The sequence below is a fragment of the Sardina pilchardus genome, chromosome 1, assembly GCF_963854185.1.
Source record: "Sardina pilchardus chromosome 1, fSarPil1.1, whole genome shotgun sequence".
NCBI classification, from domain to species: domain Eukaryota; kingdom Metazoa; phylum Chordata; class Actinopteri; order Clupeiformes; family Clupeidae; genus Sardina; species Sardina pilchardus.
The window spans coordinates 28,840,833-28,866,837 of record NC_084994.1 but is presented as its reverse complement, the minus strand read 5'-3'; the positions used below and the strand labels follow the sequence as shown (position 1 = coordinate 28,866,837).

The 26,005-nt window shown below is 44.8% G+C and overlaps 1 protein-coding gene across 3 annotated transcripts in view; it reads left to right on the top strand.

Annotated features, from left to right (window-relative positions):
• Positions 1–8,859: 8,859 nt before the first annotated feature.
• The window catches only part of LOC134087505 (NLR family CARD domain-containing protein 3-like), a 28,974-nt gene continuing 11,828 nt past the window's right edge, over positions 8,860–26,005 (top strand). Inside the window, exons 1-4 of one of the 3 annotated variants that reach the window (XM_062541052.1) lie at positions 8,860–8,922; positions 18,345–18,500; positions 19,692–20,113; positions 21,286–21,399. In XM_062541052.1, the coding sequence (XP_062397036.1) occupies positions 19,977–20,113; positions 21,286–21,399 (251 nt within the window). In that variant the 5' untranslated portion in view covers positions 8,860–8,922; positions 18,345–18,500; positions 19,692–19,976. Of the gene's footprint in view, positions 8,923–18,344; positions 20,114–21,285; positions 21,400–26,005 lie in introns of all 3 variants that reach the window. The other 2 variants (XM_062541060.1, XM_062541043.1) reach the window with 2 other exon arrangements.

The window sequence follows — 26,005 nt, the reverse complement described above, 5'->3', positions numbered from 1 at the left end:
CCCCTACCTTCTCTTTGCCTATCGTGAGGTCCCGCAAGCTTCGACCGGGTTCTCCCCTTTTGAATTATTGTATGGCCGGGACGTACGAGGACCCCTGTCCCTGCTGAAGGAAGCCTGGATGAGCGACGAGGGGGTTCCACAGTCCCAGAGCACACTCGCCTATGTCTTGCAGATGAGGAAGAGCTTGAAGAGTATGGCACAGCTTGCCCAACAGAATCTGGAACAGGCACAACAACGCCAGAGGACCTACTACGACCAAAGAGCCAAAGCCAGAAGCTTTCAAGAAGGAGACAAGGTCTTGGTGATGCTGCCCAGCGATACCAGCAAATTACTGGCAAAGTGGCAGGGACCATACCAGGTGACTCGTAAGCTTGGATCTACCACGTATGAGGTCGTCAAGGAGGGGAAGAAAGGTTCCAGGCGGGTGCTGCACATCAATCTCCTGAAAGAGTGGCGAGAGCGACCAGGAGAGAGCGCTGAGGTGTTCATGATCCGGCATGTGAAGGATGAGGAAGAGGTGGAGGAGCAGTACCTACCTGTACCATCGGAGGGCGCCCTTGACCTTAACCATCTTTCTCCTGCCCAGTTAGCTGACATCCATCCTCTCAGCAGCTCAGCCTTGTTCAGTGAGAAGCCAGGGTACACCAGACTGGTAGAGCACCACATAACGTTGTGTGATGGGGCCGTTCCCCGTCGCATGAGCTACCGCATCCCGGAGCGTCTCCTGGTGGCATTGAAGGAGGAGGTCGACCAGATGTTGACAATGGGCATCATTGAGCCATCTACAAGTGAATGGTGCGGCCCGGTTGTATTGGTGCCCAAGAAAGATGGGAGTCTACGCTTCTGCGTTGATTTCAGGTATTTGAATTCCGTTTCAAAGTTTGATTCATACCCGACACCAAGAATTGACAATATCATTGACTGTCTAGGCTCCGCAAGATGGCTGACTACTTTAGATCTGGCAAAGGGCTACTGGCAGGTCCCTCTTAGCGATTCTGCCAGGGAGCTAACAGCCTTCCGGACCCCCTGGGGTCTTTTCCACTTCGCTGTAATGCCATTTGGCTTACATGGGGCCCCAGCATCGTTCCAGAGATTGATGGACAAGGTGCTGGCTGGAACCAATGGCTTTGCGGCAGCATATTTGGATGATGTCATAGTTTACAGTAAAACGTGGGACGAGCATCTAAAACATCTGGGCGATGTGCTGCAGCGGATCAAGGCGGCTGGCCTGACCATCAATCCAACCAAGTGTGCCATCGCCAGGAAGGAAACGGCGTATCTGGGGTATGTGATCGGTGGGGGAGTAATCAAGCCCCAGGTACAAAAGCTGGATGCCATTCGCCAGTGCCCCTTCCCCAAGACGAAAACGCAGGTGCGATCCTTTGTAGGCATGGCTGGGTGGTACCGAAGATTTGTACCCAATTTCTCAGTCAGGGCAGCTGCTCTTACAGACCTGACACGGAAGAGCGATCCTGTCCATGTCCAGTGGTCTGAGGAGGCCGGGAAGGCCTTCCAAGACATCCAGAACGCCCTGTGTAATGAGCCTGTACTATACTGTCCTAACTTTGAACAGAGTTTTGTGTTACAGACTGATGCTTCGGATACAGGCATAGGTGCAGTGCTCCTCCAAGGAGAACCTGAACATCGGCATCCGGTGGCTTACATCAGCCGGAAACTCTATCCCAGGGAGGTGCGATACTCTACGGTCGAGAAGGAGTGCCTGGCGGTGAAGTGGGCCCTTGACGCCTTTAGGTACTACCTCTTGGGCCGTGAGTTCCTCCTTGAAACAGATCATCGGCCTCTGCAATGGATGGACCGCATGCGAGACTCCAACGCACGGATTACACGCTGGTACCTATCCATGCAGCCCTACCGCTTTACCATCAGCCATGTTCCGGGACGGGATAATGTCACTGCTGATTTCCTCTCCCGCCTGCCGGCTTGAGACCTGAGGAGGGGGGGGGTGTGACGGTCCCGAGTGTGACCGCACATATTTATCGCCTGGTCGGCACAGACTATGGATTTATGTCATGTACGAACTATTGGATACGCCCGCACGCACACACAAACAATGCACAAACTCCTTTCATACACACGCACACACAAACAAATGCACGAACTTCTTTCATACGCACGCACACACGAACAAACTCAACGTTCTCATCAATGTCACTCACGTCGAAAGATATGGACTAGATAAGATTATTAAAACTATGCATTTTATTTATACAAAGTTGGTGCACAAACTTTTGTGTAAAGTGTTTGCATGTTTGGTTACCGGCGGCTGCTGCATTCTCCGACTTCTGACTGTCCGACAGTAAAGGGGTGCCGCCGGGGAACAATGGACTGTTTATTGTGTTCCGGGGAAATTGGCCACGTTCAAGTGGGTAGCGCGGAAGGGGGGGAGCAGGGCAATCCTGATCAAGTTGCTTTGTGTATTTGTCCCTGTAACTACCTGTTTGAATGTGTTTATTATGTTATGTTTATTTGAATTGGTTATTAGCTTATAGAGAAATATTATTATTTTGACTCAGAGTCTGTCTTGTGAATTATGTGTTAATTGTTTGTTTTGTGTTCACCTGTAATTAAGAATGGTGCTGGTCACCTGTGTATATGTTCACCTTTTTGTCAGTCATTGTCAGTGCTAGTCTAGTCTTGTCTCGTGTGTTTGACTATAGGCCTAGTGACTCTGAGAACTAGTTTTTGCTATTACATATTTACATTGCTATTTTTCTATTTTTTGTCGTAAATTACTTTTCCTTTTTGTCACCCGGATTTGCTTGCTTTGACTTGGTAAGCCCTACAATTAAATTGAATTATTTTTTCATCTTATCTGCGTTGTCCCGCTGACTCTGTGGCCAAGCCCCAAACAAATCGACGAGACTCATAGCAGTTCCGTCACAGATGCCAACATAATAACATTCATGAATCCAATCAGCTGGAGGAAACAGATGTGGATGAGGCTGGTGTGTGCTGTGTCCTTCATGTTTCTCTGGTCTCTGTGTCCATCTGAGCTTTCAGCAGGTAAGTGCACACCTGCCACCACTGCCCTCAGCACCTGCCCAAGAGAGCAGAGCGGCTGGTCAACACACTCCCGCTGGCCTCTCAGCTCAAGGCAAGAGCGGAGCTACGGAGGGGCAAGTGGAATCTGATGAAGACGCATCCACAGCCCGACTCAGGCGCCGCGTGAAGAAAGCTGTGGCGTCGCCCCTTGCCACCTCTGGGCCAAGGGCAGGGGAAGATGGAGCAGCGTCCTCAAACCTCATCCCTCCCCAAGCCTCCTCGTCCACTGTGTTGCACCAGGAAACACTTTGCCGGAGCGCTCCAGGCAGTAGGACGTCCACCCAACTCTTTGGCACTGATGCAGAGTCCTGCAAACAGGAGCAGTGTGTTGTGGCGCCATGCTCCTCCAACAGCAGCTTGGACTACTTCCTGTACTCATTCACACAGGCACGCCAACCTGAAAGTGGGATCCGTTCAACACAATGTGTTCAGGCAACTGAGCATGTGGTTCAGAGAGAGGAGTTTAGTGTGTTAGCAGAGAAACAGTGGAGAAGGAGATGACCGGTCTAGGGCACAAGAGGGCTCAAACAGAGGCTTCTCCTCGCCACCATCGCCATCGGCTTACTGGTAAGGGATTCAGCCTGCATGTTTTGTTCCAAATAAAATATAGAATTTCAACAGCAATGTACACTTCATTGTATGCTTCAATGTATGTTTCATAATGATTCCAGTCATCAGAGTTGAGTGTTTTAGCGATTGTGAAAAGCTGTAATGAATGCATCCACGAGGAACTGAGAAGTGTGAATACTGTGGAGTGTTTTCTCATTTCATGTATGAGGAGGAGGAGCTCATGATGAGCTTCTACACGCAATACTACATGAACATGGACGCCTGCGTAGAGATGCAGCAGAGGCCATTTTAGGGGGAGATGGAACAGAAGCCATTTCAAATGCACACATGAATGATGTAGCCGTGCAGGACTTGTGCAGGACACTGTAGGCTGAAGGAAAACACATGGTGTTGAAAAGGCAGCGGCTGAGGCCTGGGTTAATCAGCACAAGCCCCTTCAGAAGCCTGTTCTCAAGTGCTGCAATAGCAATACATGCATACAGTAGCACCTTATCATTGCATCACATGGCCAGTCCATACCAGACCTTTGGAATCACTTCACAAAATTAATGTTTAGCTTTTTTATTTATGTGAGTGACTGTTATATGTATAGCCTATGTGTGTACTGTATATATGTGTGTTTGTTGTGTCATAGTTGTATAAGCTGCAGAGGGCCTAAAATTGCACTTGGAAGTATCTACTGTATCTAGGATGTTGTTGGTGCATACGTTTTATATACAGTACATCACTTCACACATACTGTATATGTAAATGTGTTCTATTGCACAATAATGTGTTTTACAGCATGGTTATGTGTTTAGAGTTCTGTCCAGCTGATGGCTGGTCTGGCGACCCCCTCCCAAGTTGTGTTTAGAGTTCTGTCCAGCTGATGGTTGGTCTGGCGACCCCCTCCCAAGTTGTGTTTAGAGTTCTGTCCAGCTGATGGCTGGTTTGGCGCCCCCTCCCAAGTTGTGTTTAGAGTTCTGTCCAGCTGATGGCTGGTCTGGCGACCCCCTCCCAAGTTGTGTTTAGAGTTCTGTCCAGCTGATGGCTGGTCTGGCGACCCCCTCCCAAGTTGTGTTGAGAGTTCTGTCCAGCTGATGGCTGGTCTGGCGACCCCCTCCCAAGTTGTGTTTAGAGTTCTGTCCAGCTGATGGCTGGTCTGGCGACCCCCTCCCAAGTTGTCCACGGGCCCTGCTGCCCCTGTGCTCCAGCCCTCACTCTGAGCTCCTCCTGCTCAATCCTGGTGACCTCTGCAACAACAAGGTCCTTCCTCACCTTCCTGCTTGCCTTGGACCATAGGATGGGTGGGGCGCTCCATCCGAGGCCTGGCCGCCCTGTCTGGAGTTGACCGTGCCCAGCACGTGTTGATGCTGCAGTCTCCCCATCAGCTTCTGCACCTCCCCCTTGCACCTCCTCCACCTCCTTCCAGTCTCAACTCTGGCGTTTGCATCAGCCACTGCCCTGTGGGAGGAGTCCCTTAGCTCCATCCCCAGCCTTGCCTTCTCCTGCCTGTAGCCCAGGGTGATGGAGTTCAGGGGGAGCTGGAGTGAGCTCCATCCATACAGGCCAGCAGCTGAGAAGCAGCGCGGTAGGCCCAGCCATTTGATGAAGGATGAAGGAGTTGGCTTTTGCCTCCGTCTCCATCTAGGCCTGTCGCACCTCCAGCGGTGCCTGTGGTGGACTGTGCACGGCAGGGGCGTCCTCTTCCCTGAGGCCTAAACTGCCCATTGCCCATGGACTTCATATTGAGCATTAAGTTAGGACTGTTTCAAGAGCATCAAGCTACAGCCCTGGCACTGACTGTTGGACTTTTCAAGATCATATGCACTACTGACTTTCTAGACACCATTGATCATGGACTTCATTCATTGTTGATATGTTTGTTATGTCTCTATGTGTGTGATGTCTGTTTTATGTAGCCTACCACACTCATTACGTAACGGGTACAGGGTGTGTGTGTGTGTGTGTGATGTGTGTTTTATGTAGCCTACCACACTCATTACGTAACGGGTACAGTGTGTGTGTGTGTGTGTGTGATGTGTGTTTTATGTAGTCTACCAGTGGCTTTGTTTTCTCAGCTTCCTCAGAGAGCTGTTTGGTGGATGTGCTCAGTGTGTCTCCACGTAGTCCCAGGTCCTTGAGCAGGCGTGATGTTGATCTGCCCACAAAGCCTCTGGCTCCCACCTCCACCGGCTACAGCCTCACACTCACTCCATCCACTTTCTCTGCACTCCGCCACCAGGTCTGCATACTTGGCCTTCTTTCTCTCGTAGGCAGCTTCCAGTCCCTCCTCCCATGGCACTGTCAGCTCCATCAGTATTGCTGCCTTCACAGCTGCAGACCACAGCAGCACGTCTGGTCTTAAGGTGCTGCTGCATATCTCCTGTGGGAACTGGAGCTGCCTACCCAGGTCTACTTCCATCTTCCACACCGCCCCTGGTGTTAGTAGCTTGGCGGGTGGTCTCTTGCTGGTCTGCATTGCGGGTTCCCCCTGCCTGAGGAAGTGGATCCTGCGTGGGCTCTCTGATGGACTCTGCTTGTTTGCCTCCTGCCCACTTTTCTCCAGCACCTCTGCCAGCTTCCTGAGCACTTGGTGGTGTGTCCATCTGAGCCGACCCTGTCAGTGCTGTTCTGCAGCCCCACAGAACATGCTGGAGTGAGTGAGGCATTGATGGGCCCACAGAGGGCTCTGCTCCAAGCCATTGGTGGAGGTGTTGAGGGCTCGGGAGGGTGTCGTGTGTTGCCCTGATGAGGAAACTGAGCCGAGCCTGTGGCCCCTTCCAGAACTCTGCCCAGCTGATCGCTCGGCTCACCACACCCTCCCAAGTTGTCCACCGTCCCTGCTGCCCCAGACCTCACTCTGAGCTCCATGTCACAATGCAGAGCTGGACCAAGTACACAACTCCTTTACTGAAGTGAAATAGAGATACACCTTCACTAATATTACTCCAATACAAGTACACAACTCCTTTACTGAAGTGGAATAGAGATACACCTTCACTAATATTACTACAATACAAGTACACAACTCCTTTACTGAAGTGAAATAGAGATACACCTTCACTAATATTACTACAATACAAGTACACAACTCCTTTACTGAAGTGAAATAGAGATTCACCTTCACTAATATTACTACAATACAAGTACACAACTCCTTTACTGAAGTGAAATAGAGATTCACCTTCACTAATATTACTCCAATACAAGTACACAACTCCTTTACTGAAGTGAAATAGAGATACACCTTCACTAATATTACTCCAATACAAGTACACAACTCCTTTACTGAAGTGAAATAGAGATACACCTTCACTAATATTACTCCAATACAACACAACTCCTTCACTGAAGTGAAATAGAGATACACCTTCACTAATATTATTCCAATACAAGTACACAACTCCTTTACTGAAGTGAAATAGAGATTCACCTTCACTAATATTACTCCAATACAAGTACACAACTCCTTTACTGAAGTGAAATAGAGATACACCTTCACTAATATTACTCCAATACAAGTACACAACTCCTTTACTGAAGTGAAATAGAGATACACCTTCACTAATATTACTCCAATACAAGTACACAACTCCTTTACTGAGGTGAAATAGAGATACACCTTCACTAATATTACTACAATACAAGTACACAACTCCTTTACTGAAGAGAAATAGAGATACACCTTCACTAACATTACTACAATACAAGTACACAACTCCTTTACTGAAGAGAAATAGAGATACACCTTCACTAACATTACCACAACACAAGCTAAGTCAGACTTTTACAATATTTTAAAACATTTTCAAAAACCAGATTCATCATCATTTAATAATGTAGGCTAAAGATGTATCTACAGTATGTGGTGAATGTCAGGAGAGTGTCTCATTTCATTTCAACTTGGTGGTTCCCTGCTGCAGCGGCCAAGGACCAGGCCAAGCTGCAGCGGGTGATCAAGTCAGCAGAGAGGGTGATTGGCACTCCCTTGCCCTCTCTTAAGTCCCTCCATGACACCAGGGCACTGAAGAGGCTGATCCCACACGGAACTGCCTGTTTTCCATCCTCCCCTCTGGGAGAAGGCTGCGGGTGCCCAGGACCAGGACGACCCGCCCCCGCCTTAGCTTCTTCCCCACAGCCGTCAGACTGATTAATGCGGCTGGTCCTTTAACACCACCCCTACCCCACTGAGTGTCATCTGAGTGTCACTTGGCCATTGAACTATGATTATGACTGATGCCCATCCCATTGCACTTTATTATTATTAATATCATCACTACCTCTACAGTATCTATGCACTGTTGTCTGTCTGTTGTGTCATCACTGTCTTTGTCTAGCTGCACTATATGTATTGAAGAAAACACACACTGTATTGCTGAAACAAATTCCTATATGTTTTTACATAAATGGCAATACAGTGTCTTGAACTTGAACTTGAACTTGCAGTGGAGTAAAAGTCACAGGTGTCCAAAAGAATCAATACTCAAAGTAAAGTACAGATACTAAAAAGTATCAAGTAATTTACTGCAGTCAGATATCAATATTTTAGATGCATGCATGTCAACTGTGACCTGAACAACGAGAATGCAGTACCACTTTATGACCACAAGAGTGTAGTGTTTACCCTTTGATATGGGGTTAGGACAACTCAAAGTAGGCTACTACAGTCCACTCTGCCTCCTCTGCTCGTTGTTGGCTAAAAAAAAACTTTTTTAGAGGGTTAGTAAACCTAGATAGTTACAGCTAGGTGGAGATGTACTGTACTTCATTTTCAGTATATCGTTTCATTTGCACTTTGGTACACAAATAAATTCAATAGTTCCTCTTGTGTCAGCATCGATCAGGGTAATAAATAGAATAAAAAACACATACAGTATAATAGACATAGCCTATATGAGGAACATAGAGTGTTATAATGCACTGGAGAGTTGAAGCATAGATAAGAGTAAAGAAGAGATTAGCCTACCTCGAATAGCAGCACAATATGTAAAGTGCAAGTGCAATGCAGTCATAGTCCAAACAAAGTGCAGTTACTTCAGGCACAGGGGGCACAGTCCATTAAACATCCTAACAGCCTGTGGAAAGTAGCCGATCAGTATCCTGCTTGATCTAGCCAGCCTTTTCTGGGGGAGGGGAGAGAGGCACTAGATAATGATCTCACTGGCTGTCTTTACAGTGGTGGGTGTGTCAACGTAACATTTGCCCACGTGATGAACGCGAAATAAAGTGAAATCGAAAGTAAATCTCAAGAGACATCGTAACATAATCTGGTGTTCGGTCAAGAAGATTTCGGACGTTTTTATTGGGGTAAGTAGATAAAGTGAGCTGAATGTAAGGTTGTGGTCGATTACAGAGAAGCGTCAATTGATGTCGGTTTCGTCGCCTGGAGATAATGGGCTACGTGCACGAAATGCTCGTTTTGGACAAAAAAAAGTAGATCTAGGGCTAGGCTTATCTCCATCGCGTCAACAGCAAATCTGATGTAACCTAATATTACTAATAGCTTACAGACTGCTGACAAACTAGGCTACACCAAAGCCATCGATATCTCATGGCTTTGGGCTACACGGGTGCATGAGAGCAAGAAACCCATTTCAGGCCTATGGAGGGATATCTTACAGGTGAATAGCCTAAACATAACTAATAGATATTCCCACAATACTACAATGGATGATTATTTACATTAAGTCAATATTTAGTTGTAGGCTATTGCAACTTTTTGAAATGTAGCCTTTATGTAGGCCTATATGTAGCCTGTTACCGGTAGCCTATGTAGCCTCCCATGAGGCCTATGACAACGTAGGCCTAATGCGAGGGTGTCTGGAAGCTATTGATAAATTGTGACTTAAAAAATATATTACATTAATTGATAACAGTATAGCCTACGATACAGTTTATAAAAACCTACACTGGTATACAACTGGTATTTGAAGGGTTCAGATGCAAGACCCTCTAAATCCGTCTGACCACTTTTCTTTTAAATTAGCATTTTGTTTCAGGCTCCTCTAGGGTTTTGTCTACAAACCAATATTTCAGACCAGGAAGAGAGTGGTAGCCTATTTCGCATGTTTTGAAGCGATATTATTCAATTAATGTATAGCCTATACTATGTGGAGACCATTCACTCACCATCGTTATCTCATTTTTGACAGAAATGGCGTTTGCATCTGAGCTCTTTATTTCTTAACAAATTAAGCAAGTCTATTGGGAGTTCGATCTCTTCACATAGACAACATCAGTATAGCAGGTCCTGAGAAACTTTAGTCTGGCAGCTTTGAAAAAAAAAATGAAAAGTCACCTCTGCATGATATTTACAGTGGGTAGGAAAACATAAAATACAACCAAACCTGAACCCCTTGACAGGAGGGGACATGAAACTGGCTGTCAGAGCTACGTGACTACATGCACAGACTATGTGACCATATGCACAAAATGAAAGCAGTTATAGAACCACAGCCTTCCTGTGTGTGTGTGTGTGTGTGTGTGTGTGTGTGTGTGTGTGTGTGTGTGTGTGTGTGTGTGTGTGTGTGTGTGTGTGTGTGTGTGTGTGTGTGTGTGTGCGTAACTCCTGTAACGTACAGCTATGTGACTACATGCAGAGACTACGTGATCACATGCACAAATTCAAATGAAAGTTGGCAAGACATAAAACCACAACCTTCATATTTGTGTGGAAATAGGCTGGACTAGTCTACTGAAATCTTTCCACACTTTTAAATAAATCTGTACAGAGTGCAGTATCATCCTCACCACACTTATATTCATTTAGCAGATGAAGCTTACAAAGGCCATTCTCATCAGAGCAATGACAAAACAGTTGAAAATGGGCAAAACACAAGCAACTTAAGATAACGTTACATTTCATTTTATATTCATTATGGTGTTTCAGTTAGAAATGAAATACATTCCAGACTTTTTAAGGGCCCTCCTCCCCCTTGAGGCCCTAGTAATGTCCCCTGCCTGTAATAGCCCCCCTGCACAGGGGTATAATATACAGGTTCATAACGCACAATATGCTACTGCTAATGCAACCTTACCACTTATGTTCTAACTCCAGAGTGGTACACTTTGCCAAAATTCACTATGAGACTTATTGCCCTCAGATATAGCCTATTAACTGATCCCTCTGGCTAAGGGACTTATTAGTGGACTGTAGATCATTTTTACCCACTTGATGTACGTGGAACAAGAAACTGGTGTTTGGGCAAGGAGATTTCGGACGTTTTTTGGGGGTAAGTACTGTAGATTAAGTGAGTTAAATGTAGGGATGCACCAATCCGACTTTTTCAGCCTTGATACCGATACCGTTGCCTGGGGTCTGTGTATCGGTCGATACCCGATATCGATGCGATGCCATTGTTGAATTAATAAAATGTATACCTCACCATGTGGAAAAGACTAAGGCATCAGGCTTGATTTAAACATTCTTTTAAACATTCTTTCCCTAACTACACACACAGTTCACACAGAGTTTGATACCAGCAACAGGTTATACAGATGCAGTAGATATATAAAAACTATGATAGAAAACTTCTTCTGAAAATTGTTATTGTGCATAAAACTAGATTGTGTCGGTGCGCTGAGCTATAAAACCAGTGAGGAGACGACCAGTGCTTAATTTGTAAAGTGGGAGGTGCCGGAACGCAGATGATGGGTGGATCCGGCGACTCAAAAATAAATAAATAAATAAATAAATAAATAAAGGGTACGCGGGACCACGACGCACAAGGATTCTGTGTGCACTAGCCTACAATTAAACCATTTTACCGAGTGCGGAGACAGCTGTGCAGATTCGCATGTTTAAGGCTTTATTTCGCCAACACTGCAAGACAGTAAGCTAGCCAAGGTTATTTTAACCACAACGGACAACGCTCAGAGTAAAAGGATGAACTCCAAACAAGCACACAATAGGCCTAGGCTACTCACTCAAAGTTCGCCCGTTAACTCTCCAAACACACGTTAACGCAACACAATATATTGAGAGTACCAGCAGAGAATAATTAAGACTTCATTTTACTTACACATATATCTTATTTGTCCAAAACAGCCCATATATCCATAGATAGACACCTGCCTCTATTTCCCTACTCCTCAGATCCCGTGCAGATATGTCCTTTGGCAATCCATGATTTCACGTAGTAGTCCATGGGCCAGAGCAGAAGTTGGGCTCACCAAAGGTGGCAAAATCTATCAATGATTTTCTTAATCCTCTATGTCTGAAAGATATGTTTTGGTATGATAACCTTTTCTAAGTGGTAGCTTAGTTGTATTTTTACTGGCTTTTATACCCATACCCAGTACAATTCACAATACACGCCTATGTGTAGGTATATGTGTATACAAGTGTGTGGGATGATGGGATATGTCTTAATCCATGTTATATCACATGTAGATGCCATAGGCTTTTAGAAAATATATAGTTTAGATGGATTATATAGCTTTTCATGAATCACATAGGCTAAAATGTATCAGTCGTTCACTTTTTCACCTACATAATATAGGATTAGATTGATGCAAAGGACTGAAAGTGGGTGGGTCAAATCCCAACTCTTGCTATATCACATCTAGAGAGTATGGGCTTTTAGAAAATGTATGGGTTAGATAGCTGAATACACTTTACACAGCTACTTTAGACCCATATAATCAATAGCTGTCCATTGAAAATCAATGCATTTCAATGTAATGCAAAATACATTACAGCTAGGGTATAGTGATATGGAGGAAGTTGGGAGATATCTCAATGCACATTTTTATCACATCTAGAGTATATAGACATCTCAGAAAAATATATTTTAGGGTAATTAACCTGTTTTCTTTAATGATACCAGAACTATAATGATCGGATATGCCATGATATTTCAATTCATGTAGATCCTGCATAACTATTGGGCCTAAATTCAGTTTTTTGAAAGACTAGACATAATAACCCAAACGGCCCAAGTAAGGTCCTAACATCATTATCAAGCAATGATGCCTGCTGTAAACTGTAAAAGTAGGCTACTATAATTCAGTTGGTAAGTGAATTTATTTGAATTTGGAATTTACAGTGGCAGAATACTGATGATGAACAGTCAAATCCACAGTCAGATCCACAGCTCAAGCCACTGTATTGCACTCTCACTCTCTTTCTCTCTTCCTCACATATACTCACACATACTTCATATATACAAACACATTCTCTCCTTCACACACACACACACACACACACACACACACACACACACACACACACACTCTCTTTCTCTTACACAGACACACACAAAACACACTTCATATACAGTATTCCCTCTGTCTCTCTCTCTTTCTCTCTCTCACTCACACACACATACACTGTTGCTGAGTAAGAAAAGGCCTCATTTCAGCACATCATTGATTCTCTGTTGCTTTCAGGTTGCAGATTGTTGTACTGTACATCCAAGAATAGAGAAGACATAGAGAGAGGGAGAGAGAGAGAGAGGGAATATTGCAGATTGTTGTACTGTACATCCCAGAATAGAGAAGACATAGAGAGAGGGACTATGTGAAGTGTGTTTTGTATGTGTGTGTCGTGTGTGTGAGTGAGTGAGTGACTGAGTGAGTGTGTGCATGTGAGGGAGAGAAACGCTATCAAATGATCAACTACACTAGAGCTATCAATTAGAATTTGGATACATTTTTTCCAAAGCATAATTGCACCAATCGCACTATATGGTTCTGAGGTGTGGGGTCCAGTAACACACAATGAATTTCCCAAAGTAGACAAACACCCAACTGAAGCCCTGCATGCAGAGTTCTGTAAAAGCATCCTCCGAGTACAGAGGCAATCTCCAAACAATGCATGCAGGGCAGAATTAGGTCAGTACCCACTTATTATTACTATTCAGAAAAGAGCCCTTACATTTTGGCAATATTTAAAATTAGCAACCCCCTTTCACTCCACTATTTAGCCCTGAAATGCCAAGAACAAAATATAGAAAAGAGTGCACTAAGCCAACTTGTCCTATAGACTCCGTGACATAACTCCAACCAACATCACTCAGTCTCAGGACAACTTTATTGTCAGAAAAATTGGACCCAACCAAATTATAAACACTGAAAAGGAAGAATACACTACATATTGGAAAGAAGTCACCAAAACACAATTACAATGCTATTTGGCCCTCAAACATGAATATACAACAGCTACTTACCTGAGCACAGTAAAAGACCCTAAACTCAGGAAAACATTGACAATGTACAGTGAATACAATCTTGCCATAGAAAAAGGCAGACGCAGGCAAACCTGGCTGGCCAGAGAGGAAAGATTGTGCCCACACTGCACTTTGGGGGTCATATAAACAGAATTCACAAAATATGAAGAAATTAGGAAATCCTCATACATCAAGTTTAGTTCAGCCATTCCTGAATTCCCAACATTTACAAATGAGAGAACATGTTTTGTGTATGTGAGGAAGAGAGAGAGAGAGCAATACTGTGGCTTGACTCTATCATCAGTATTATGCCAGTCAAACTTCCAAATTCAAATAAATTCAGTTACGAACTGCCTTCTCTCCACTGGATGCCGACCAAGTTGAAAAACTGGTCACCTCAGCTAAGACATCAACCAGCAGTCTTTACCCAATGCCCACCACCCTGGTCAAGGCCTGTCTTCCCATTCTCCGTCAGTTGAAAACATCATAAATGCATCTCTTGTCTCTGGTGTGGTACCATCCAGCTTCAAAATGGCAGCAGGCATCCCCACTCTCAAGATGCCAGGCTCAGACCCTGATGACCCCAACAACTATCGTCCAATCTCCAACCTCCCTTTCATCAGTATCCTGGAAAGAGCAGTGGTTGCCCAGCTTCAACATCACTTGTCCCACCATGAGCTCTTTGAACCTCTCCAATCTGATTTCAGGATCCACCATTACTGATGCTGCCGACACCATCCTCATCCTCCTTGACTTTTCTGCAGCTTTTGACACAGTTTCCCATCCTTCTCCATTGCTTTTCTGAGCTCATCAGCCTTAGTGGCACAACACTGCCCTGGTTCACCGGCCGGACACAATTAATCACTCTCAATGGCTCCTACTAAATGGCCATCAACCATGGCATACCCCAGGGCTCTGTGCTTGGTCCTCTGCTGTTCACCATTTACATGTTACCCCTAGGTCATATTATCCGTAAACATGGACTCATCTTCCACTCCTATGCCGATGACACTCAACTTTATATCAGCACAAACCCCTCCTCCCATCTCCCACCCACACAACTTGTCAACTGCCTGCGGGAACTCAAATCATGGATGACCACAAACCTACTCAAACTCAACAGTAATAAGACAGAGGTTATGGTGGCGGCCCCTGCACCACTGCTCAGAAAAATTGGAGACCTGGCCATGGTCGTGGATGGCTGCTACACTTCCCCATCTACTGAGGAGCACAACCTGGGTGTTATCCTACTCCACTCTCTCCTTCGGGTCCCACATGAACAATGTCACCAAGTTCTTCTACCACCTCAGAAGCATCTCACTCCGGCTTTCGCTCACACATTCAGTAACAGAGACACTCATCCATGCCTTCATCACCTCCTGCCTGGACTACTTAGCAGACACCAGTATGTCCAGAACTCAGCTGCCAGGGTTCTAACCCACACAAAGCCCTGGCAGCATATCACTCCCATCCTCCAACAGCTCCATTGGTTGCCAGTCAAGTCACACACTGCCTACAAGATCCTCCTGCTCACATATAAATCTCTCCATGGACTCTCACCTCACAGATCTCCTGCACCCCATCCCCTACACTCAGTCACGTTCCCTGCGGTCCTCTAACAAGGACCTGCTGGCCACCCCCCGCACCAGGTTGCAGACTTTTGGGGACAGGGCTTTCTCTGTCAATGCTCGCACACTCTCTACCACTCCATGTCTGTTCTGCCCCGTCCCTGCCCATATTCAAAAAGCACCTGAAAACATTTATTTACATGTATTAAGTCCTTTGACCCTTAACCCCTCTCCCAAATTTTTAAGCAACCTTGGGTACCATGAAAGGCGCTATATAAATCCAAGTTATTATTATTAGTAGTAATAGTAGTAGTACTGTATAACTGAAACTGCTCTCTCATACATAGGCTACATCTCTGAATATTATTTTTGTCCTTTCTATTGTTCATGCACAAATTGGAAGTCTACAGCTTAAACTGGCTACATCTATTGAGTACGGTTTACAGCAGACATCATTACTTGATAATGATGTTAGTACCTTACTTGGGCCGGTTGGGTTATTAGTCTTTCACAAGTAGCCTAGTCATTGGTCATATCCTTACTCTTTCTCACACATCTGAGTCATAGCGCAAATAAAAAATAAACAGGACTCACCTTATGCCCTATTTGTACAACAAAGTATAAAGGTAAAAAGGTGTAATCTGTTTTTGACGCTACAACAGCCATTGTTGTTCTGTAGCCTAACTGTACTGCTTCCACACACTGACCCAGCAAACACCAACACACTCTAACAATTCTAAAGTTGGCGGTTTACATTTCTACTGTAGAATGTTCAGAAAAGAAATCTTCTTCCAGACAAATTTAAAAAGCAGAATTTAGGCCCAATACTTATGTAGGACCTACATGCACTCTCTTTCGAATTGAAATATCATGGCATATACGATCATTATAGTTCTGGTATCATTAAAGAAAACAGGTTAATTACCCTAAAATATCTTTTCTGAGATGTCTATATACTCTAGATGTGATAAACATGTGTATTGAGATATCTCCCAACTTCCTCCATATCACTATACCCTAGCTGTAATGTATTTTGCATTACATTGAAATGCATTGATTTTCAATGGACAGCTATTGGTTATGGGTCTAAAATAGCTGTGTAAAGTATATTCAGCTATCTAACCCATACATTTTCTAAAAGCCCATACTCTCTAGATGTGATATAGCAAGAGTTGGGATTTGACCCACCCACTTTCAGTCCTTTGCCTCTATCTAATCCTATATTATGTAGGTGAAAAAGTGTATGACGGATACATTTTAGCCTATGTGATTCATGAAAAGCTATATAATCCATCTAAACTATATATTTTCTAAAAGCCTATGGCATCTACATGTGATATAACATGGATTAAGACATGTCCCACCTTCCTCCAGACTTTGAGGCACCCACATCTGTACATAGGCTTGTATTGTATAATTTACTGTGTGCATGTATAAAAGCTAGGAAAAATACAACTAAGCTACCACTTAGAGAGGGTTATCATACCAAATAATGTCCCTCAGGCATGGAGGATTACAAAAATCATTGATAGATTTTGCCACCTCAGGTGATACCAATATGTGATTTTTAGGGTCCTGGCCCATGGACTATAGGGAATGGGATTGAACCGGGTAGCTTAAGCAGTGGGCCGACAAGGCCAATAGAGAGTTTTGAGGAGATGGTAGAGGGGGAAAGAGATGCTCTATTTGCTGCGCAAATCAAGTTAATCTGCGAAAAACCCCGCTCATGCACTTGAGATGGGGACAGTGTTAACCGCAGTCAAAAGGTCCGAACGAACCAGGCGCGCGGGAACCTCTTTTTGACCAGGGGTGCTGAATAACAAAATAATGAAGAATGTCCAACGATTTCTCCCTGCTATACATGTTTTGGATTTTGACTGCTAAATACGTCATTAGGGCGGTGTACGGTTGAGGGCAAGACGTTTCATAGCCTGTCCTTTGCAACCACAAATTCTAATGTTCTACAAATGCGACAGCACCAGGCGCGTCGCTATAGGTGTTCAAAAGATAAGGGGCTATACCTCGGCTGACCCTTCCATTTCCCGGGGGTCCGGGGGTTTTCCCCCTGGGAAAATTGTTAAATTGGGCTGTGAAAGATGCGATTTCAACATAGTTTGAGAAGGAAAGTAAGGCCAGGTTCCGGATCTCAAATTAAGCCTTGAATAGCTGCCGGATCCAACGTCGGAGGTTCCGGATCTTGTTCCGGCTTGTTCCGGCTCAAATTAAGCACTGGAGACGACCTTTGGCCTCTAGGGAATCATGAGCAGAGTGATCATTAATCATTAACAGAACGACCTCATACAGACGTCCTGCTTGTCGAAGTTCACTGAGTCGGGCGCCATCTTAAAGACAGGTAACAGGTAAGATGGCGTTCACTTCAAATCATTACAATTCTGAAGATGAGCCACGTATCATAGGCCGTAATGGGCTCCATGGCCATGTGTTGCTGTGTGGTTCATGAGAAGTTGTAAACAAAGTGTGTGTGTCTGCTGTTAAGGGATGTACATCACATCTCCATGGATTTCATTCTGTCTCTTCAATGAGAGTTGCCTAAAGAAAGTTACACTGGATTTGAGAAGGTCTTAGCTGGAGCGGCTTCATGAGTTTCATGATAAATGAAAGAATAGCTTGTGCTTTCTCTCTCTCTCTCTCTCTCTCTCTCACACACACACACACACACACACACACACACACACACACACACACACACACACACACACACACACACACACACACACACACACACACACACACACACACACACACACACACACACACACACACACACACACACACAGTGTGTGTTGGCCCAATCACCAGGTGCCAAGGCACAGCACTGGGGCAGCTCAGGAGGACTTCTAACTTGCTGAAGCTGACCCTCCATATCCTGACCCCTGGGTACACACATCTCTCTCTCACACACACACACACACACACAGTACACTCTGTTTATTTTTTGTTTATCTCTGTTTCTTATTGATTGATTGATTAGGATGGATTTCCCTCAAGAGGGAGAGGATGCTGGTGGTGGAAATCAGACAGGCAGAGCAGCATGTGCCGTGTCCAGCCACGTGTCCCTGAAGAATGAGGAGCCCGTTACTGATGGACATCAGGGGGTCAGCACAGGTAGAGTGCTGTCTTATCCAAGGTGAGTTGTTTCCACTGATGGGCATCAGGGGGTCAGCACAGGAAGAGTGCTGTCTTATCCAAGGTGAGTTGTTTCCACTGATGGGCATCGCAGGGTCAGCAAAAGAAGAGTGCTGTCTCATCCAAGGTGAGTTCCAAGGTGTTTCCAAGACCCAAGACATCAAGGGCCCTATCTTACAGTTGGGTCACTGGGGTGTGAGGCGCAAGTTGTGGTCAACACAGTTATCATCCCACCATCAAGTCATGTTGAGCTGGCAGCTTGCTGTGGTATGAATTAAATTAATTTGCTTTCTGTTTTTTCATTATTTAAAAAAATATCAATCAAATGCCAGTGTCTATACGTGGAATAGTGGCAGATCTGGGTAGTCTCTAGACATACACTATATTTAGCATTTGTGAATGACACTTACAATGACCATGATGAATACTAAACTAAAGGCAGTGAGAAATCCTGATGATAGAGCAGGCCTCATAGGGTTAATGAACCCTGCACACCCCCAGGGCATGAACCCTGCACACCCCCAGGGCATGAACCCTGCACACCCCCAGGCCATGAACCCTGCACACCCCCAGGGCATGAACCCTGCACACCCCCAGGGCATGGTGATGGGAAACGAGGTGTGTTGAGGCGCATGATCACATATTTCTATTTTGAAGCCACTGAAAATGTCACTGACCAAGAAAAACCTCAATTGGAAGATGCAGTATTACACTATTCTCCCATTTTATACGGTATGTACTGTATATTGCACATTTAAAGAGTGCACTGTCAAGAAGTCCAGTGATCTGCCTAGTCTTGAGACCCTATGAGTCTCCAGCAACACAAGGCAAAGGTGTGCTTGGATGAATGTCCTTAAAGGGGATTTTCGGGGCTCATGCTCATCGCCAAATATATGGTCAAAATTATTCCAAGACAACTGGTGTGAGACTGCAGCTTTAATCACGATACCGGGAGCATGTTACTCACATGAAAGTCAAAGTAACAAGCCAACACATCTGTGGGTGAAGCCCGTTCTTATACCCTTAACACACACACACATGGAAAATCATTAGATACGCTTTGGTGAGTCTTTAACCACCTGGTAATTAACAAAGATAAGAATGTTTACAAGAACTCCTCAACCTAAACCATGTTTGTGTTTGTGTGCCATGGGGTCACCATGGGGTCACCATCCTCACATTGCCACAGCAGGGGTTTTGGCTATCTCCACATTCCTAAGGCCAGGATGGCAACTAGAGTTCATTCTATAAGTAAGCTATAGTCAATGGTTAATACAAGAGTTCATTATAAGCTATAGTAAATGGTTAATACAATGAGATACACAACATTTATCCCATAACATTTGTAGCACTGTAGCTGCCTGGCTGCTTTAGCTGTTGGCTGCAGCAACTTGAGCGGTAGAACTAATTGTTTTCATTTGCCGACATGCAAACCTTACTGACTATTGTGAAGCTGTGTTGGATCAATCTATGATTTATGTTGTATCCTTGTGTATCCAGACCACAGACACACAGACCAGTGTCTCCAGTGCCCAGCTGTGTGTCCATGAAGAGTGACCGGTCCATGGGACATCCAAACAATTTCAGCAGTGGACCGCCACAGTCCGATCCAAAGTGAGATTTCAGCTTTTTACGTGTGTGTGTGTGTGTGTGTGTGTGTGTGTGTGTGTGTGTGTGTGTGTGTGTGTGTGTGTGTGTGTGTGTGTGTGTGTGTGTGTGTGTGTGTGTGTGTGTGTATGAGAGAGAGAGACCCTCACAATTTCAGCAGTGGACCACCACAGTCTGATCCAAAGTGAGGTTTCAGAAGTCAAAAGTAGAATCGACGATGCAGCCACACCCCCAATGTCACGTCCAGCATGTATACCCAAGACGCAAAAGCACACACATGTAAAACTGTAGCATCAACACTCCTCTAGTTGTAGGCTGCAGCCAGTTAAAAGAAGGCCCTCTTGTTACTCTGAAATCACGGGTGTGGAAGTAGTTTTGCGTTCATTCACATCAGTTAGCCTATCACCAATTTAGCCTGCTCAACTTAGTCAGTAAAAAGCTGATCTAGTTAGCCTACAGTCCAAAATGACTTTAAGGGTTAAAATGCACATTGCTAAGTGATTATTCCATGAACACTAACCTTGGGTCTCTTCAGAGTGTGCACAAACATTCAAATTATCATTCTGTGTAGCTTCATTTCATTATGTTCACATGTCTATGTTTAATGTTTCTTTTGTTTACAACCTCACGGCTGGAACGGTTTCAAAATAAAAATGCCTTTCAAAATAAAAGCCCCCCAAAATAGAATTGGAAAAGGGGATAAAAAAAATAATAATACTGATAATAACATAAGGAATGCATTAATAAAAAAGATCGAAAATTGAATCTAATTGTTGCTTTAAAATCGAAAATTAAATTGAATCGAGGATTTGGAGAATCGTGACACCCCTAGAAATGAGACATAAAAAACTACAAATTTGACTTGCTTCGATGTCGCAATACATCATACTTTCATAAAATCATGCAACACAGTCTACCTTGTCTGTGGACATCATTAGTTGCTGGATAAACAAATAGTGTGCCTGCAACAGAGGAAAAGTGCTTTAGTGTTGCTTTAAAGGGGATTTTCGGGGCTCATGAACATGCCCTCAGTTTAGCACTGTAGCTACCTGCCTGCTTTAGCTGTTGGTGGAAGCAACTCGAGCCAGGTAAAACTTACTGTTTTTGTTTGCCGACATGCTAACCTTTCAACTGTGTTGGATCAATCTATGCTGTATTCTGTCGTCTTGTGTATCCAGACCACAGACACACAGACCAGTGTCTCCAGTGCCCAGCTGTGTGTCCATGAAGAGTGACCGGTCCATGGGACATCCAAACAATTTCAGCAGTGGACCACCACAGCATTATCCAAAGTGAGATTTCAGTTTTTTACTAGTGTGTGTGTGTGTGTGTGTGTGTGTGTGTGTGTGTGTGTGTGTGTGTGTGTGTGTGTGTGTGTGTGTGTGTAGGTGTGTGTGTGTGTGTGTGTGTGTGTGTGTGTGTGTGTGTGTGTGTGTGTGTGTGTGTGTGTGCAAGAGGGAGACCCTCACAATTCCACCACAGTCTGACCCAAAGTGAGAATTCAGCAAGTGTGTCTGTCTGTGTGTGTGTGTGTGTGTGTGTTTGTGTGTTCATTTGTTAGCATGTTTGTGCATGATTTTGTGTATATGAGAAGTAGAGAGAGTGAGAATTCACATTTTTAAGTATACAAAAGTAGACAGGTGTGTGTGTGTGTGTGTGTGTGTGTGTGTGTGTGAGTGAGAGAGAGAGAGAGTTTGTGTGTGTGTCATAGAATTTGTGTGTGTGTGTTTGAAGGAGAGGGTATATAGACATGCTAACTATTGTTAGTATTGTGAAAATGTGTCGTCTCAATCTGGTAAAAGTGCTGTGAAAAGTATTTAGCCCCTTCCTGATTTCCTCTATTTTTGGGTTTTGAAATGTTTTTATATGATTTTTTAAAAATGTTTTAAAATAATTTCATTTATAGAAGGAAAAAGCTATCGAAACCTACCTGACCCTCTGTGAAATAGTAATTGCCCCTTTAGTTACTAAATTAACGAATTAACCACATTTATTGACCATTTTTGTTCAACATCACTGGACACCCCGGTATGATTACTACCAACCCTGTTGAATCTAAACATCAATTAGAACCTGTCTTGCAATGTGAAGTTGCCTAAAAGGTCTCAAAAAGCAGCACATGATGCTGCAATCTAAAGAAATTCAGGAACAGATGATAATAAAAGTCACTGACATCTATCAGTCTGGAAAGATCCTCCAAGATTGCGTCAACAACTCACCCAGGAGGTCACATAAAACAGACTCACATCTTTAGAACTGCAGGCCTTAGTTAAGATGAGTGTTCATGATTCCACAACAAGGGCAACAATGGCATCCATGGGATAGTTGAAAGAGGAAAAACACTGCTGACCAAAAAGAACACAAATGCTCATCTCACATTTGCGTGGTAATGGCGGCGCGCGTGATGCAGCGGCTGTACGCTCTCCCGTTCGGTGCTTTTTGTTTATTGATTAAGTATGGCGATTTCAGCTCAGCACAGCGGGTGTATAATCGCTCGAACCTGATCCGAATTGGACTACAAAGCAGTGTCGCAATCACAGAGTGTTTCCAGCGCAACAACATACCACTGGAAAAATCCAGGTTACCGTGGTCTCCTTGGATTGTTGTCGGCTCAGACAGGCGAAGGCGGTGGCGGAGGGAAAGGAAACAGAAACGTGGATGTTGGGCGGGTCTACTGGCAAGGCTAAAGAAGAATCCACATAAGCCCCCGCTCCCCAGCCTCTTCCTTGCTAATGTATGATCCATAGTACACAAAATGGAGGACCTAGAGCTGCGGATGGCAACTAACAACTTTGTACGGGATTGTTGTGTGATGATCCTGACTGAAACATGGCTCAGTCCCGCTATCCCTGATAACGGCGTCCAGCTAGCTGGCCGAACCACACACAGACACGACAGAAGCAGCGACTCTGGAAAAAGTAAAGGAGGCGGACTCATTATCTACATTAACAATGACTGGTGTTCACAAAGCCAGGTAACACAGATATTGTTCCCCCCATATCGAAGTACTGACTGTCACTTGTCGCCCATTTCATTTGCCCAGAGAAATGACTGTAGTAATCATCACGGCTGTTTACATTAGCCACGACGCTAATGTCAGCATAGCCCTTAACTATCTCCTTGGGTGCATCAGCAAACAGCAGCAGGCACACCCAGATGGGGTACACATAGTAGCCAAACCTGTTACCAGAAAAATCAACATCTGGCCAGAGGACGCCCTACCCATGCTCCAAGACTGCTTCGCTACCACAGAATGGAGTCTATTTGAAAGCCCGGATTTGGATGTGTATTCAGAGACAGTTCTATCTTACATTACATTCTGTGCAGGCACTCTTACCACCACTAAAAGGACTAGGTTCTTCCCAAATCAGAAGCCCTGGATGAAAAGTAAAGTGCGGCTCTTGATCAGGGACCGCAACACTGCCTTCAGGTCACAGTACAGCACAGCCAGAGCCAAGCTCAAGAGGGGCATAAAAGCTGCAAAGGCAGCATACAAAACAAAAATTGAAGGACAGCTTGTGGACAGAAATCCACGTCAAGTGTGGCAGGGATTACAGCAAATCTCCAACTACAAGGGCCACAAGATCACGCCTACCTCATCCGACACCGCAATGGCCGAGGAACTAAATAGTTTCTTTGCCCGGTTCGAGGTGAGTGGACAAACTACACCCCCCCCCCCCCCCCCTGCCTTCACCAACACTGCGCTAACCCTGCATGAACACCAGGTGAGGAGGGCTCTGAAACAAGTCAACCCAAGGAAGGCAGCTGGACCAGACGGTGTGCCGGGAAAAGTACTCAGGGCCTGTGCAGACCAACTAGCAGGTGTCATCACTGAAAATTTTAACATCTCCCTGACCCGAGCCACAGTACCATCCTGCTGGAAATCAGCAACCATCATTCCAGTCCCAAAGACTCCAGCTGCCAAGAACCTGAATGACTTTAGGCCTGTCGCACTCACCTCAGTGGTGATGAAATGTATGGAGAGGCTGGTTGCCCAGCACATCAAGGCCTGCCTCCCACCATCATTTGACCCCCACCAGTTTGCTTACAGGACAAACCGCTCCACAAAGGACGCGATAGCCATCACCCTCCACTCGACACTGAGCCATCTCGAGCACCCAGGCAATTATGCCAGACTGCTCTTCATAGATTTCAGCTCAGCCTTCAACACAATAATACTGGACATTCTAATAAAAAAACTCCTGGGTCTACACCTCCCCCCCTCCACCTGTGCTTGGATTAACTTCAGTTGATTTAACTTCTACGGCGGCGATAGTTAAATCATAGTCATTCATTGTGCCAACACCGTTACCTATAACTACCACTCTGGGCCCGTATTCACAAAGAATTTTAGGGCTAAAAGTAGCTCCTAACTGGCGAATTTAGGAGAAACTCCTAAAAATAATGGGCATTTCACTCCTAACTTTAGGACTCCTAATTTTTCTCACTAAAAGTAATTCACAAAGCATTTTAAGCCTATAAGTAGCTCCTAAGTCTAGGACAGCTTAAAAGAAGTCGAGAGGACTCCTAACTCAGTAAGACCTATTCACAAACCGCTTTTAGTGGCATTTCACGTCGCGATGTAGTGAAATGACCGTGCGGTTACAGGAGCTGTCATGCGAGGGAATCATTGTGCATTGCAACAAAAAGAGATGCAATAACGCCACCGACAATCAAAAAACCACCACTGCATGTAAACTAAATGTAACGTGTCCTTGTAGGGCTAAATTAAATTAAATTGTTTATCCTCTTCGCGAATGTAGGCTACGTGCTTTCATACAGATTCATTTAAACCATGTTGCAAATATAGGCCACTGCTCCAGTCAGTGTTTCATTATGCTCCTAGGCTATTTGCTTTAGCCTACTCTTTGTTAATTTAGGCTATACCCATTTATTCATCCTCTTCCATCCTTCACAGTCCGACATAGCGCACGCATTCTCACCAGCTAAGACCTGACACCTGTCACTCAACTCGTCATCGTAGGGGAGGTTTTTGCCATCATTCCCGCGTTATAATCACCAGCCAATCAAGGTGGTCACTTTCATCAAGCTTGTGCATGAGTAATGACGTCAACCATAGCAACGATGACTCACTTTTAGTTTAGGAGTGGGCGTTTCTCCTTACTAAAAGTAGGTCTGAAAGGCTTTGTGAATAACTTTTAAGGGAAAACTCCTAACTAAAATCTTCTAGCACGATTTAGGAGTACTCTTAGTGGTAAGATCAAATGCTTTGTGAATACGGGCCCTGGTCTATAAGTACATAGAAAGGCTATGCGGATCAGAGCATAAGAATTTATTGGACAGGTACAAGTTATTCATCCAACATAGACTTCCTTTCCAACAGACCACAATGTGTTAGGCTTGGCCCCAACCTCTCCCCCCCATCACACTCAGCACTGGTTCTCCCCAGGGCTGTGTGCTGAGCCCACTCCTCTACACACTGTACACATCAGACAGCACCCCCTACCACTCTTCCAACCTCATCATACAATTTGCAGATGACACCACTGTGATCGGACTGATCTCTGGCGGTGACGAGACACAGTACAGGGATGAGGTTCTGAAGCTGTCAACGTGGTGTGCCTCCAACAACCTTCTGCTGAATACAAACAAAACCAAAGAGATCATCATAGACTTCAGACGCAATAGCCCAGCACCTGCTCCATTCAACCTGAATGGGGATTGTGTGGAAAGGGTCTCCTCATTCAAATTCCTAGGGGTACACATCTCCGAGCAACTGTCATGGTCCACGAACACCACAGCAATAACAAAGAAGGCCCAGCAGCGACTTCACTTCCTGAGAATTCTCAGGAAAAAACATCTTGAACAGAAGCTGCTGGTGTCCTTCTACCGGTCAGTCATTGAAAGCATCCTCACATATTGCATCACAGCCTGGTA